At 39.5% G+C, this 12,423-nt stretch overlaps 1 protein-coding gene across 1 annotated transcript in view; it reads left to right on the top strand.

Moving 5' to 3' along the window:
- The window catches only part of LOC139951417 (uncharacterized), a 52,033-nt gene that overhangs the window by 34,344 nt on the left and 5,266 nt on the right, over positions 1-12,423 (top strand). Inside the window, exon 2 of the mRNA XM_071950302.1 lies at positions 11,097-11,355. Coding sequence (XP_071806403.1) covers positions 11,097-11,355 — 259 coding nt within the window. The remainder of the gene's footprint in view (positions 1-11,096; positions 11,356-12,423) is intronic.

Below are 12,423 nucleotides of genomic sequence, written 5' to 3'. Positions count from 1 at the left end.
GCATACTCTGTGGACACTCATAAGGCACGGCTAGTGTTGCATACTCTGTGGACACTCATAAGGCACGGCTGGTGCTGCATACTCTGTGGACACTCATAAGGCACGGCTAGTGTTGCATACTCTGTGGACACTCATAAGACACGGCTAGTGTTGCACACTCTGTGGACACTCATACGGCACGGCTAATTTTGCATACTCTGTGGACACTCATACGGAACGGCTAGTGTTGCATACTCTGTGGACACTCATAAGACACGGCTAGTGTTGCACACTCTGTGGACACTCATAAGGCACGGCTAGTGTTGCACACTCTGTGGACACTCATAAGGCACGGCTAGTGTTGCATACTCTATGGACACTCATTAGACACGGTTAGTGTTGCACACTCTGTGGATACTCATAAGGCACGGCTAGTGTTGCACACTCTGTGGACACTCATAGGGCACGGCTAGTGTTGCATACTCTGTGGACACTCATAAGGCACGGCTAGTGTTGCATACTCTGTGGACACTCATAAGGCACGGCTAGTGTTGCATACTCTGTGGACACTCATAAGGCACGGCTAGTGTTGCATACTCTGTGGACACTCATAAGGCACGGCTAATAATAATAATAATACACGGTTTTTATATAGCTGTCTTCACGGGGTGTCTCAAAGCGCTTCCGACATTATTGTCCCTGGTCACTGGCCCTTAAATCATTCCTTACCATCTCAGCTCCCTGGGGAGTTGCATACTCTGTTGACACTCTCAAGGCACGGCTAGTGTTGCATACTCTGTGTGACACTCATTTGCTCTGTGAACAATTAACTCTTCAATACCTAATACAAAACAGTTGGGACTTCTCTAATAAGAAACTTTTTTGTTAACTTGCGGGTACAATCATATGTAAAACTCTATTGTGTGAGTGTTGGCTTGTCTTCACGAGTGTGGATTTGTGTTTAATTCCACATAGTGTTGCAAGTGGTAACATTGTGTGGATCTCTCCAACACATCGGGAAGACGACATCTTTCTTCAAAATGTTGTCATATTCATGCAGATATTCATCTAGTGATGTCGACGTCAAACATTTACGATGACATAATCAATCATCATGCTGTGAATTATATCTGTGGTCCAAAACACTCTTTCAAAATCCAATTGCCTATTACTTTAATGTGCTTTGACTCTCTCTGCTCACGGATAATGCCAAGTGCCTGCAATAAAACAAGGAGGACCCAAACCGACAACCGAGTGCTTTCAATTGTTCATGCCTAGAATAAGTGCTATTTTTACGGCGTTGCTATGGCCACAAAAGATGTAGCGTCTATGTCATGGTCGCTTCCATTAGTCCAGAGACACGCGATGTAAAATATTAACTAGTTTCCAGACAAGCAATTGAAAGCGCTTGTACCATTCTAAATTTAATGCATTATTATTCCCGTTGTGCTCGTAAATAATGGTGTAATTTGACAACTAAAGGCTTGCTTGGCTCGTACAGACAGCGTACGATTGTTGTGGTCAATTATTGGCAATAAAAGATGTCTCTCGCATAATTTTACATGCGTTCAAAAGATTGTGGTCACACGTTCCAATGTCACTTTGAAGAAAAGTGTATTATCCGTTTAACATATGGGATTTGAGGCGTTTAATGGTGAGGTATCAATATGTTTGCGGTAACACCATGTGTATATACAACAGGTATTTTTTTTTTTTAAGAGAACTGTCATTCTTTATATGCTTCCGCCGCGGACTAGATTATCGGATTTTTAGGAGCATTTTCAGTTCTGCAAAGAACTGTCCTGCTGTTTTACTTTTACCAGAGTGTAAGGTAGAAAATCGCAACATTGTGTAGATTTCTTTGGTGTAAAGATATATGCCTCGTATCGAACACCTCAACAGGAGACGAATCACTTATATAAGACGAGTGAGGAAATACAAACTTACAAACACAACAACTGGGACTAGACTAGCAAGAAGGGGAAGATAATTGTAATTGCATGATGATGGCTTCATCCAACAATGGATGAGCGCAGCCTGATAACGATAATAATGAAGATAATGCCATTGCTTTAAATTGTATACTTTTTTATAAAAGGGTCAATAACGTTTAAGCCTTGAACAGTCTTGTATATTATTGGAAACAGTGATGTACGTGAGACGGCCAACTCTGAGCCAAAAAGTTGACCCCGGTTTGCAATAATTGTGCTCATGCAAGTTACTTATTACACAATCATGTTCGGTAATAATAATTATATCCATCCATTTAAGATAGCCTGTGTGGATAAAACACTGCAATGACGTTACACTCTCAAACAGCGTGCTCACCGAGGCAAAAATGAGATAGATCAATTGGACGACAGCTGGGTAGTGTTCCATTTGTGCAAATGTTGCCAATTGTTTCTTATTTCGCTTTTCATGATTCCGAAAAACAAGGATTTGAAAAACTTGCTTTAATGTGACCTACCAATGCACTGTCTTCTTTGGTGATTTTCGCGTTAGACGATTGGCTGTACTTTAAGAACTTTTCCTTCACATATTGGTTGAATGTACTTCATCTTTAAAGCTATAACGTAATCATCCATTGTATGACACTTCTTGGCTGATTGCTTTGTAAAAGAAAAATAGATAAAGTGATATATTGTACTTTTCGACAATAAGGTTCTGTGCCTTCAAATTTTGGTTGAAAGGAAGGGGGTACTTTACCTCAAAGCTAAATGAAAATCATAATATGCTCTTACTATCAAGTAATCTATTGGATGACACTTCTTGGAAGCTGCGTTTATCAAAAACTTCAAGATGCGATTTACTGTACTTACGGTCCCTTCAATTTTTTGTTAAAAGGTTAGGCCTACTTTCAACGGCTGGATCTGTATAATTCCATGCTCTTGCTATATAATTTGATCAACCATTGGATAGCACTTCTTAGTTGACTGCTTCGTTAAAAAAAAATAGATAAAACGATAGACTGTACTTTTAGAAGAAAAAAAATAATGTACTGTCCTTTTATGATTTCACCGAAAAGCTGGATTTGTATATTTATATACCCTTGCTACAACGTGATTAACCAATGTGTTGCTGCTTCATCATACACTAGACAACGCGTGATTGTCTGTACTCTTAGGACATAATTTAATCGGTCTGTTCTTTAAAATGTTGCCTAAAAGTGTGTACTTTATCCCCAAAGCTAGATCTATCCGTCTAAGACGTTAAATCATGCGTTACTGATATCAATGGAGGGAATGACGTATTTGGGTCTGTGGCGTTTAACGAAGTGCAATCAGGCATCAATTTTGGACGGAAGATCCGCTACAGTCGAACAAAATTTGTTAGCATTCATGCGTAGTGTGAGAGAGTACTTGGAGAGAGCGGTGTATTTCCAGAAACTAGCGTTTTTTTAACCCCTCCCATGCAACCAATAGACCGAAAGGACATCTACTCTTTCAGTAGGCAAAAACAAGTGAAACTATTAAGTTCTATATGCCACATGGTCCTTTCGGGAATAGGCCCATGACTCATGGACTCGGATTCTCCATTCATCAAACACTTTAATAAAATGCTTGTGTAAAAAAAATACTGCGCTTTCACAGTGCAAAAGCATAATGATTTCTAACAAAGTTAAAACGTAAATATTTGTTTAAAGCCATTGGACCCTTTCGGTACAGAAAAAAAATTTAAAGTTCACAGATTTACAAATAACTTACAGGGTTTACAGAAGGTAGTGGTGAAATACTTCTCTTGAAATATTATTCCATGAAATGCTTTACTTTTTGAGAAAACAGTAAAACAATATCAATTCTCGTTAACGAGAATTACGGATTTATTTTAAACACATGTCATGACACGGCGAAACGCGCGGATACACGGGTGGGTTTTCCCGTTATTTTTTCCCGACTCCGATGACCGATTAAGCCCAAATTTTCACAGGTTTGTTATTTGATATAGAAGTTGTGATGCACGAAGTGTGGGCCTTGGACAATACTGTTTACCGAAAAGGTCCAATGGCTTTAAATGTTTGTTTTGGCCAAATTATCACTACATATCTGAAAAGGTTATTAGCTTAGAAAACAATATGAATACGGCATTTTTATAAGGTATAAACGTTTTCTAAACATACACAGCACAATGCAGTCATGGTTTGTGTATAATCTAGCAGGCGTGGGCATTGCATGCATGGTTTTAATTAAGACATTTTGGAGGTCGTCTCATGTGTTCCAGGAAGAAGAGCTGAATGGGCCGACGCCCTTCTTCCAAGAACATGTTCACAGTAACAGAAGGTCGTCAGCAAAAGATGGCCCTGGATAGGCCTGAAAGCGTTTGTTATATGAAATTAAGACGTTTTGAAAGATGATTGTAAAGTATGGTCCACACAAAGTGAGGTTTGTTATTTTACGTTGTGAGCTGACACGGTCCAAAATTCTGCATAATGCAAATTGGCGGGCTACTTTAGTTGACAAAGAAAAAGGAAAACCACACAGTTGTGTGGTATATTTGTGTGGACCATTTATATTCTGCTTTTTAACCATCTTTTCAACTTGGAACAAGTTCGAATGCACACATTTAATCGACAACTGAACAGCAAAATACAAGAGCATTGTGCACCCAATCAAACCATGCCCAAACGACTCGTTTGGAAGCCAAGTCAACCATTGTTACCACGGTGTTCAACACATTGCCATCCGCCCTTTTTACTGGTTCCCCTTTCGCGCTTTAGACACGGAACAGGCTATTGAAACCAGTGAAAAAACAATGGTCTTGTGGCTAGTTCCAATGGTCGGCCAACCTGGGTTCGAGTGAAAACAAAATCAATCTTTGTACTTGCTCGCTGTTTTTGGAGTTCGAAAGCGCACAATCTAAGGAACCGTGTCTTTCACGAAACTTTCATGTTGTCCAAAGACAAAATTATGTTAAACCCACGCAGAACACACCCTTTCTAAAGTAACTAATGAATGGTAGAAAACAGATCAAACTTTCAAGCGTCTCCTAGTTTCCTTGAGACACAATTTTGCATATTAATTGCAGACGCCTTCTTTTCCTGGTAAAAAAACTCGTGACGTCATTCTTTCTGGCGCACGCAGTTATTATTTTAACCTTGATACATACAACGGTTATACTACATGAATACCATAGGGCCCGTCAGCGTGTATTACATTGGGGGAAAAGTCTGCCTCGATTGCATAGTTGATTTTATACTTCTTTCAAAGCTTGTTCGCTTTCTTCTCCTTTCAAGCTATAGGGTAATTATGTGTGAGTTCTATGTTCATAATAAAGCCCGCCAACAAGAGTCCGCCCCTTAAGAGGTCGCTTTCAAATAATACAGTCGACACAAGGGATTCATTAACCCACTCAACAAAAAATAAACTTTCGCTGAAAAGAGTACTGTCAAAGCCTCGACATTTTTGGCGGAATATTTATCTTTTACATTGCTCCTCATAAATGCACTGGACACCTATTTGCTAAACGTCAAAGACCAGTCTTCTCACTTGGTGTATCTCAACTTTGGATAAAACAGCAAACCTGTACAAATTTTAACTCAATTGGTCGTCGAAGTTGCGAGATATCAATCAAGTTTTGTGCTTTCAGATGCCTTGAATTGGAGACCTCAGCTGATCTGTGTTCTCTTATTCAATTCAGGGAGAAACTACTTCTTTCTTTAAAAAAAAATACGTACTTCAGAGTTGTATACTATCAATCCATTGCTCGATTACCAAGTAAGTTTTTAGAACTGCAAGGGTCGTGGGTTCGAATCCCACCCGAGTAACAGCCCTGTGATATTTTTTTCACAGGACTCGGGAAAGTACTGAGTATACAGTGCTAACACATATCGGCGTATGGGTATAGAAAAAAAATAAACAATAATGTTCTTTATCCCCGATGCAAATTTAACACATATTATAACCAATAGTGTTCAATGCCCTTAAAAGACCTCACACACTTCTTTGAGGATACGTGTAAGTCCATTATTCTCCGTACACAAAAAACCCCGAGGTGATGCATTTTTGCAAGATTTGATAACCATCATTTGTTCAGACAATGATGCTTATTTAGATAATTCACACAGCCAGCAGGGGAGGTAATGTCCTAGGGGGTCTAATTAGCTAGTAGGTATCGTTTTATCACATCATTATCGATACTATTATACGAATCTCGAAAGAATAAAAGTGTGCATAGTGCTGCTAGCATCGCACATAAAGATACAGTTAGGGATGTTGACATGTATTACTATAGACGGTACTACTGAAAACATTACTTGTAAAGCCTCGGTTCGAGACGTCTTTGAGCTGGTAGATCAAAGTACTGCAGGCGTTTGCGCATAATAATAGAGGAACCTCTATCGCTAGAAACATTTTGTGCAAAGACTAGAAAGGCCACCGTATCGCTTAAAGGGTCTGTAAAAAAACACAATGTCCACAGATTTACATTAAACTTACACAGTTTGAAAATAATGATTGTAGAAAGCTTTCATGAGAATATTACTTGCTAAGGTGCTGCAGTTTTTGAGTGAGTAAAACAATGACATGGAAATATTTTTCGCGTCAGTGATCATAAAACGTTTTTTTTTTTTTTTTGCATGAAACGTATTTTCATGACTTTTTTTGTATTCATTTCTCAAAAAACTACAGCACCTCATCAGCTAATATTTCAAAGTACGCTATCTACTGTCATCATCTTGAAACGGTGTAAGTTTGATGTAAATATGTGGACATTGTGTTTTGCTACAAAGGTACCACAATCCTTTTAGAGAAAATGTATTTTACATTAATCAAGACAACGGGTGGTTATTTTAGTAATTTTAGTTGCAACGTAGTGACCAATATTCGAACGGAAGCAAGGAAGCTTTCGAACGGGGAAAAAGGTTACTCGCGGGTACATTATCGTACGTTTCACAATAGTGTGAATGGACCCTTCCAATGAAATATGCTAATTACATTCACGCATGCGTACAGACCCTGTTGGTTGGCAAATACCATAGAGTTGTGCACTAAGCAGACGCGCAATCGCGTGTGCGTCACGCACCCATTAGCCGTGTACAAAACAGCGCGAAGTTCCCTCATTTTGCCAACCAAAACGTTAGTGCACACGCGCTATGTGCAATTTACATACTTCATGGGAAGGGTCTATTATAACACCCCTTGCAAGTATTCTGCCTGCTCATTGGTTTAGAGCGCGTCACATGACATGTCTTAGTTTTGCTAGACGACGGCCGTGTGATAGTGCGTCGGTTTGCCGTGAGCTAGTCCGAAGACTAGCACACGGCGCCGTGCGCTAGTCCGTCAGACTAGCACACGGCGTGCAGTACCCAGACGTCCGTTGCGTGTACGAGGATGATAAATTAATAGTCTGTAACCATTTCGGATTGCACGACACTACATGCAGCACAGTAAAAGTGTTTGCAATCTGTATTCGCGTCGTCCGTGGATTGTAGCATTCAGGTTTGTAACTTAATAATAATAGTACAGTGTTTAGAAATGTTTGGGGTGTTATAAAACAAATATTGACTGCTTTTACTTGTGCAATGGTTACAAACTATGACTTCCTCGGTGATCCCCGTAGCGTTCTATTTTCCCTCGGCTTCGCCTCGGGAAAGTAGAACGCCCCCGGGGATCACCTCGGGAGTCATAGTTTTAACCATAGCACTCGAAGCAGTCAATATTTGTATACTATAGTATTAACAATTTGAAGACAAAACGTGCCATATCTGAAGCCTTCAAGCCTTCCAAAGTCTTCAACTAAGAAATTTGATTGATTTTAATGTTTTGAAGAAAAATATGTTTGTAAAGGGCATTGAGAGAGCTTGCATTACTGAGTTGATATTATTATTCTCTAACGGAGTACAACATTTTGGTTGAGAAGCCTACAGCAGCTCTCGATAGTATAAAGCATTTTGATAAACTATTGTGTGGTTTTTATATAAAATATATTAGTTTTTGTGTCCCACAATTTAAATCTATGAAGCGTTATTGTACAGGTAATGCTTCTCAGATAAAGTATCTTAAAATGGGGATTGTTCTTCGATGATATCTCAAAAACTCGGCCGCCTTTTCAAACGAAAATTGCGCACGTTAGTTTTATTGTATACAACATAAATATTATTAAAACAATCAAACGGTTTCAAAAACCAAAGATTTTGTCTTTATATATTTATAAAGTGTATCTTCTTCTCGTTTTTTTTGTTTGTTTTTTTTGTTCAGCAACATAATATTGATTCATCACCATGTTGATGAAGAAGAAACTCAGGGCCAAGGCAAAGACTCACACTATGCAAATGTTGGCGCTGATAGTTAAAACAGCGAGCGGTCCCTTTCAATAGCTTCGATGGAAGGCTTCGGTTGGCGTTGTGCCGACTGCATGTTGAGATAACTACAGTTGTTTGCTTTTTCTCAATAAGGAAACTGACTTATTATGGCGCCCATTATTTGAACGAGTTACTCTTATTGTAAGGCTCTTTCAGACGATGAAAGATAGAGATGTGATGATGTCAATGAGCGCACGTAATGATGTGAAGTTGTTATTCAAGATAAAATGCATAACAGTTAATAATACATTGATAAGAGGGAGGGTTTATTTTGCCTTTTCAACAAATGTGTTTTATATGAGTGTGTTGTGACATGTCCATGTAGTGTCTGGGTTAAGATTATTTGTTATAAAGCGCAAAAATCAAAGGTTTGCTCTAAGGCGCGGATGTATGGGCACGACTACAGGGACACATTATTGATGGTACACCTGAAACAGGTGAGCTTTAGTGTCTTGAATGTATACACTGAGGTGATATCTCTGATGCATTGAGGAAGTTGGTTCCAAATCCTATTTAAAGGCAGTGAACACTTTTGGTAATTATTCAAAATAATTGTCGGTGTAAAACCTCACTTGCTAATAACGAGTAATGGGGAGAGGTTGATGGTATCAAAAACATTGTGAGAAATGGCTTCCTCTGAAGTGACGTAGTTTTCGAGAAAGAAGTAATTTTCCACGAATTTGATTTCGAGACCTCAGATTTAGAATTTGAGGTTTCGAAATCAACCATCTAAACGCACAAAACTTCGTGTGACAAGGGTGTTTTTTCTTTCATTATTATCTCGCAACTCCGACCACCAATCAAGCTCAAATTTTCACAGGTTTGTTATTTTATGCATATGTTGAGATACACCAAGTGAGAAGACTGGTCGTTGACATTTACCAATAGTGTCCATTGTCTTTAAGCGTCCTGATGCCACACCCTAACAAACACTTCAAGACCCACACGTTCAGTTACTGCTAAATTATTACCCCCTTCGCTGATTGGCACCCCTCTGTGACAATTGGCATACAATATCATGGCATATTATAAGCTAAGCAGTGTGCGGTTAACGACAATGGAAATGCAGATAATAAGTCAGTACTTTCCAACCATTTCCCCCTCCATGTTAAATGAACACGTTGCCTTGAATCGGACGAGTTGGTCTATACAAAGCGTTTGTAACCGGGTTTTTTATAAAATGCATGTGGTTGGAAAGATGTTTTAAAAGTAGAATACAATGATCCACACGTCAAGTTTGCCTCGAAATTGCATGGTTTTCCTTTTACTGTGCAAACTAAATGGTCGACCATTTATGTGACTCCCATAAAATTAATGGCCGACCGTGTTAGTCGACGAGGTAAAAGGAAAACCGTGCAATTTCGTTGTGTTTTACTTTTACAACATCTTTCTACCCATATGCATTTTATAAAAAAACGGTTACAAACGCTTTTCAAAGACCAACTCGACCGATCCAAGGCAACGTGTTCCTTTAAGTTTCGAATCATATTTTCAGCGCGATGACGTCATACCTTAACAAACTTTTCAAAAACCACATGTTCAGTTATTGCTATATCCACTTCGTTGATTTGGCCCCTCTAAGACGTGTTGTATGGTCCAGCTTGGGACATCATGATAGCTGAGCAGTGTGTGGTTAAAACAATGGAAATGCTATAACAAGTCACTACTTCCCACCATTTCCCATCCCCATGCAAAGTTTTAAACCCAATCTAGGCGCACTGGATGACGTCAAGGCTTACAAACTCTTCAGAGCCCAGACGTTCAGTTATTGCTACATTATTACCACTTCGTTATTCAGTCAATGTGATACTAAAGCCACAAGCGACAGGACGCATTGATAAGACCGTCCGTGACTCAAGCGGATATATCTACGATCAGAGATTGACATCGGGTGGTCTATGGAGTCGATATCCCGGAGGCATGACTCAACGGTTGAAATGCCTCTTGCGTTCTGATGGTTATCACCGAACACACCAAGATGGTACGGACACGCTATTACTGCGATCTGTCGACGTTAATGGAGCGAGATGTGCAAACGCTGCAAATAATAAGACTACATAATGCACGGGCAGTCCAAGAGGGATTCTGTGTTTGAATGAGTAAATACGGATATTTCAGAGGCAGTTGCGACAGCACTGTGGAAATGTGGTGTACATGTGTATGGTGTCCTGACCAGTAAAGTTGGTTTAATATTGGACATTTTGACATACACATAGGTTTACAATGAAAGTTTGCTTTGTACAATAATATGTACGTTGGACATTCACGTAAGTTTGCACAGTGAATGTATACCATGTACATCGATATTGAATATTGGACATTCACGTATTGGTTTGTATCGTGAATGTATGCATCGATATTGAACACATGACATTCTGTTTTGCCCTTGCACGTCTAAAATTTGATATTGGACATTCGGGTTTGTACAGAAATAGTGTCCTTCGCTGTACAAACTTAAACAGAACAAATTAATGTCCACAAAATGTATACAGCAAAGAGCACGGCATGGTCTTACACACAGCCTTTCTTAAAAGGTTTGTGGGGTACTGCTATTATTGTTCTATCATTCCCTTTCCAGGTAAGTTGTCCTTCAGATGGGACGTAAGACGACCCGTACACTTGTCAAGGGAGAGTAAGGGTAAACCCCGATCCTGTTCACATGTTTGTATCAAGCATTCTAATTGTTTACAGGTTTCCTCGGGCTTGTATAAGCTACAATGAATAAGTAACGTACAATTAAATTGAATAATAACAGATATTCTTGATCCCCGATGCAAATTTAGCATAATTAAACAGAAGTTCTTGTTTTCCCCTTTCACAGCGAAATCAGCAAGTCAGTTGGCAACAACACAGAAAGTGCATACGTACACGAGCTTCGCACAACTCGAAACATCTCCCTCGATTCTTATTATAATGCCGGTCTGTGTTGGACTGGCCCTGCTTGGACTCATGGGGGCGGGCATCAAGAGATGTCTTCTTTACCGACGGCTTGGGCGTGCCGCGGTGGAACTAAAACGAGGCTCGCATATACTTCACGACGATAAGGGTTACACGATAGAGAACCCGATGCCAAAAAGCAGGTACGTTTTTTCTCTCATAGAGATTTCCACATCCTGCCACAACATGTTCACTCATTTTAACTTTACAAAAAGGAAAGCCTCATTTGAGTAATTATTTGTAAGAGGAGTTTTTACCTCCTCGAAATGATCCATGACCAATATAAAACTGACTTTTATTGTCATGCATTCCTGGTGGCATCATAGGCATCCACAAAAGCAACCGACCCTTGTTTATGGATGTCTACCCTTGATCTTTGTAAATGTCCTATATGAATGTTCAATGAAAAGCAACGTTGACATCCGCTGCACAAACCAATTTGAATAATCAATGTCAAACATAAAACTGACTTTTATTGTCATGCATTTCTGGTGGCATCATAGGCATCCACAAAAGCAACCGACCTTTGTTTATGGATGTCTACCCTTGATCTTCGTAAATGTCCTATGTGAATGTTCAATGAAAAGCAACGTTGACATTCGCTGCACAAACCAATTTGATCAGTCAATGTCCAACATGAAAATTGGGTTTTAATCAAATGATTGACGTATAACAATAGACGCCCAGCCTCCCGCTGGACCTATCACGTGAGTGCACCCGCTGCACTTGTCACTTGAGCGTAGCGCGCCACTATCGAACCAATGCATCCAAGCATGACTTGAGTATAAATAGCGTTGTTACAACAATCACGCTATTCTTATCAAGTTTCGCAAAGAAATATGTTGATTTCTTTTATGTTCGTGTATCAATTTTTTTCCATTTGCCCCTGCTCTTATTTTTTCATTTGTTTGTATCTGGACAGGCATGCCAAATGCTGACATCGGCATACAACCGGCATTTTCCCATGCTTTAATAAATCTGATGAAACAAAACAATTTTTTCTTTTGTAGTTTCTGTTATTGTCAGTCATTATGGTGAAACTGTTTTTCATGCGTATGAGCGCAGGGAAGGAGCATGAAACTGACTTTTACTGTCTTGCATTTCCCTGGTGGCATCAAAGCATCCACAAAGCAGCCGACCCTAGCTCGAATGTCTATCCTTGATCTACAATTCACTATGAATTATTAATCGTAAGAAAGCTACTATTATAT

The sequence above is a fragment of the Asterias amurensis genome, chromosome 19, assembly GCF_032118995.1.
Source record: "Asterias amurensis chromosome 19, ASM3211899v1".
In the NCBI taxonomy this organism is placed as follows: Eukaryota; Metazoa; Echinodermata; class Asteroidea; order Forcipulatida; family Asteriidae; genus Asterias; species Asterias amurensis.
This window is presented reverse-complemented; position numbering and strand designations above follow the sequence as displayed.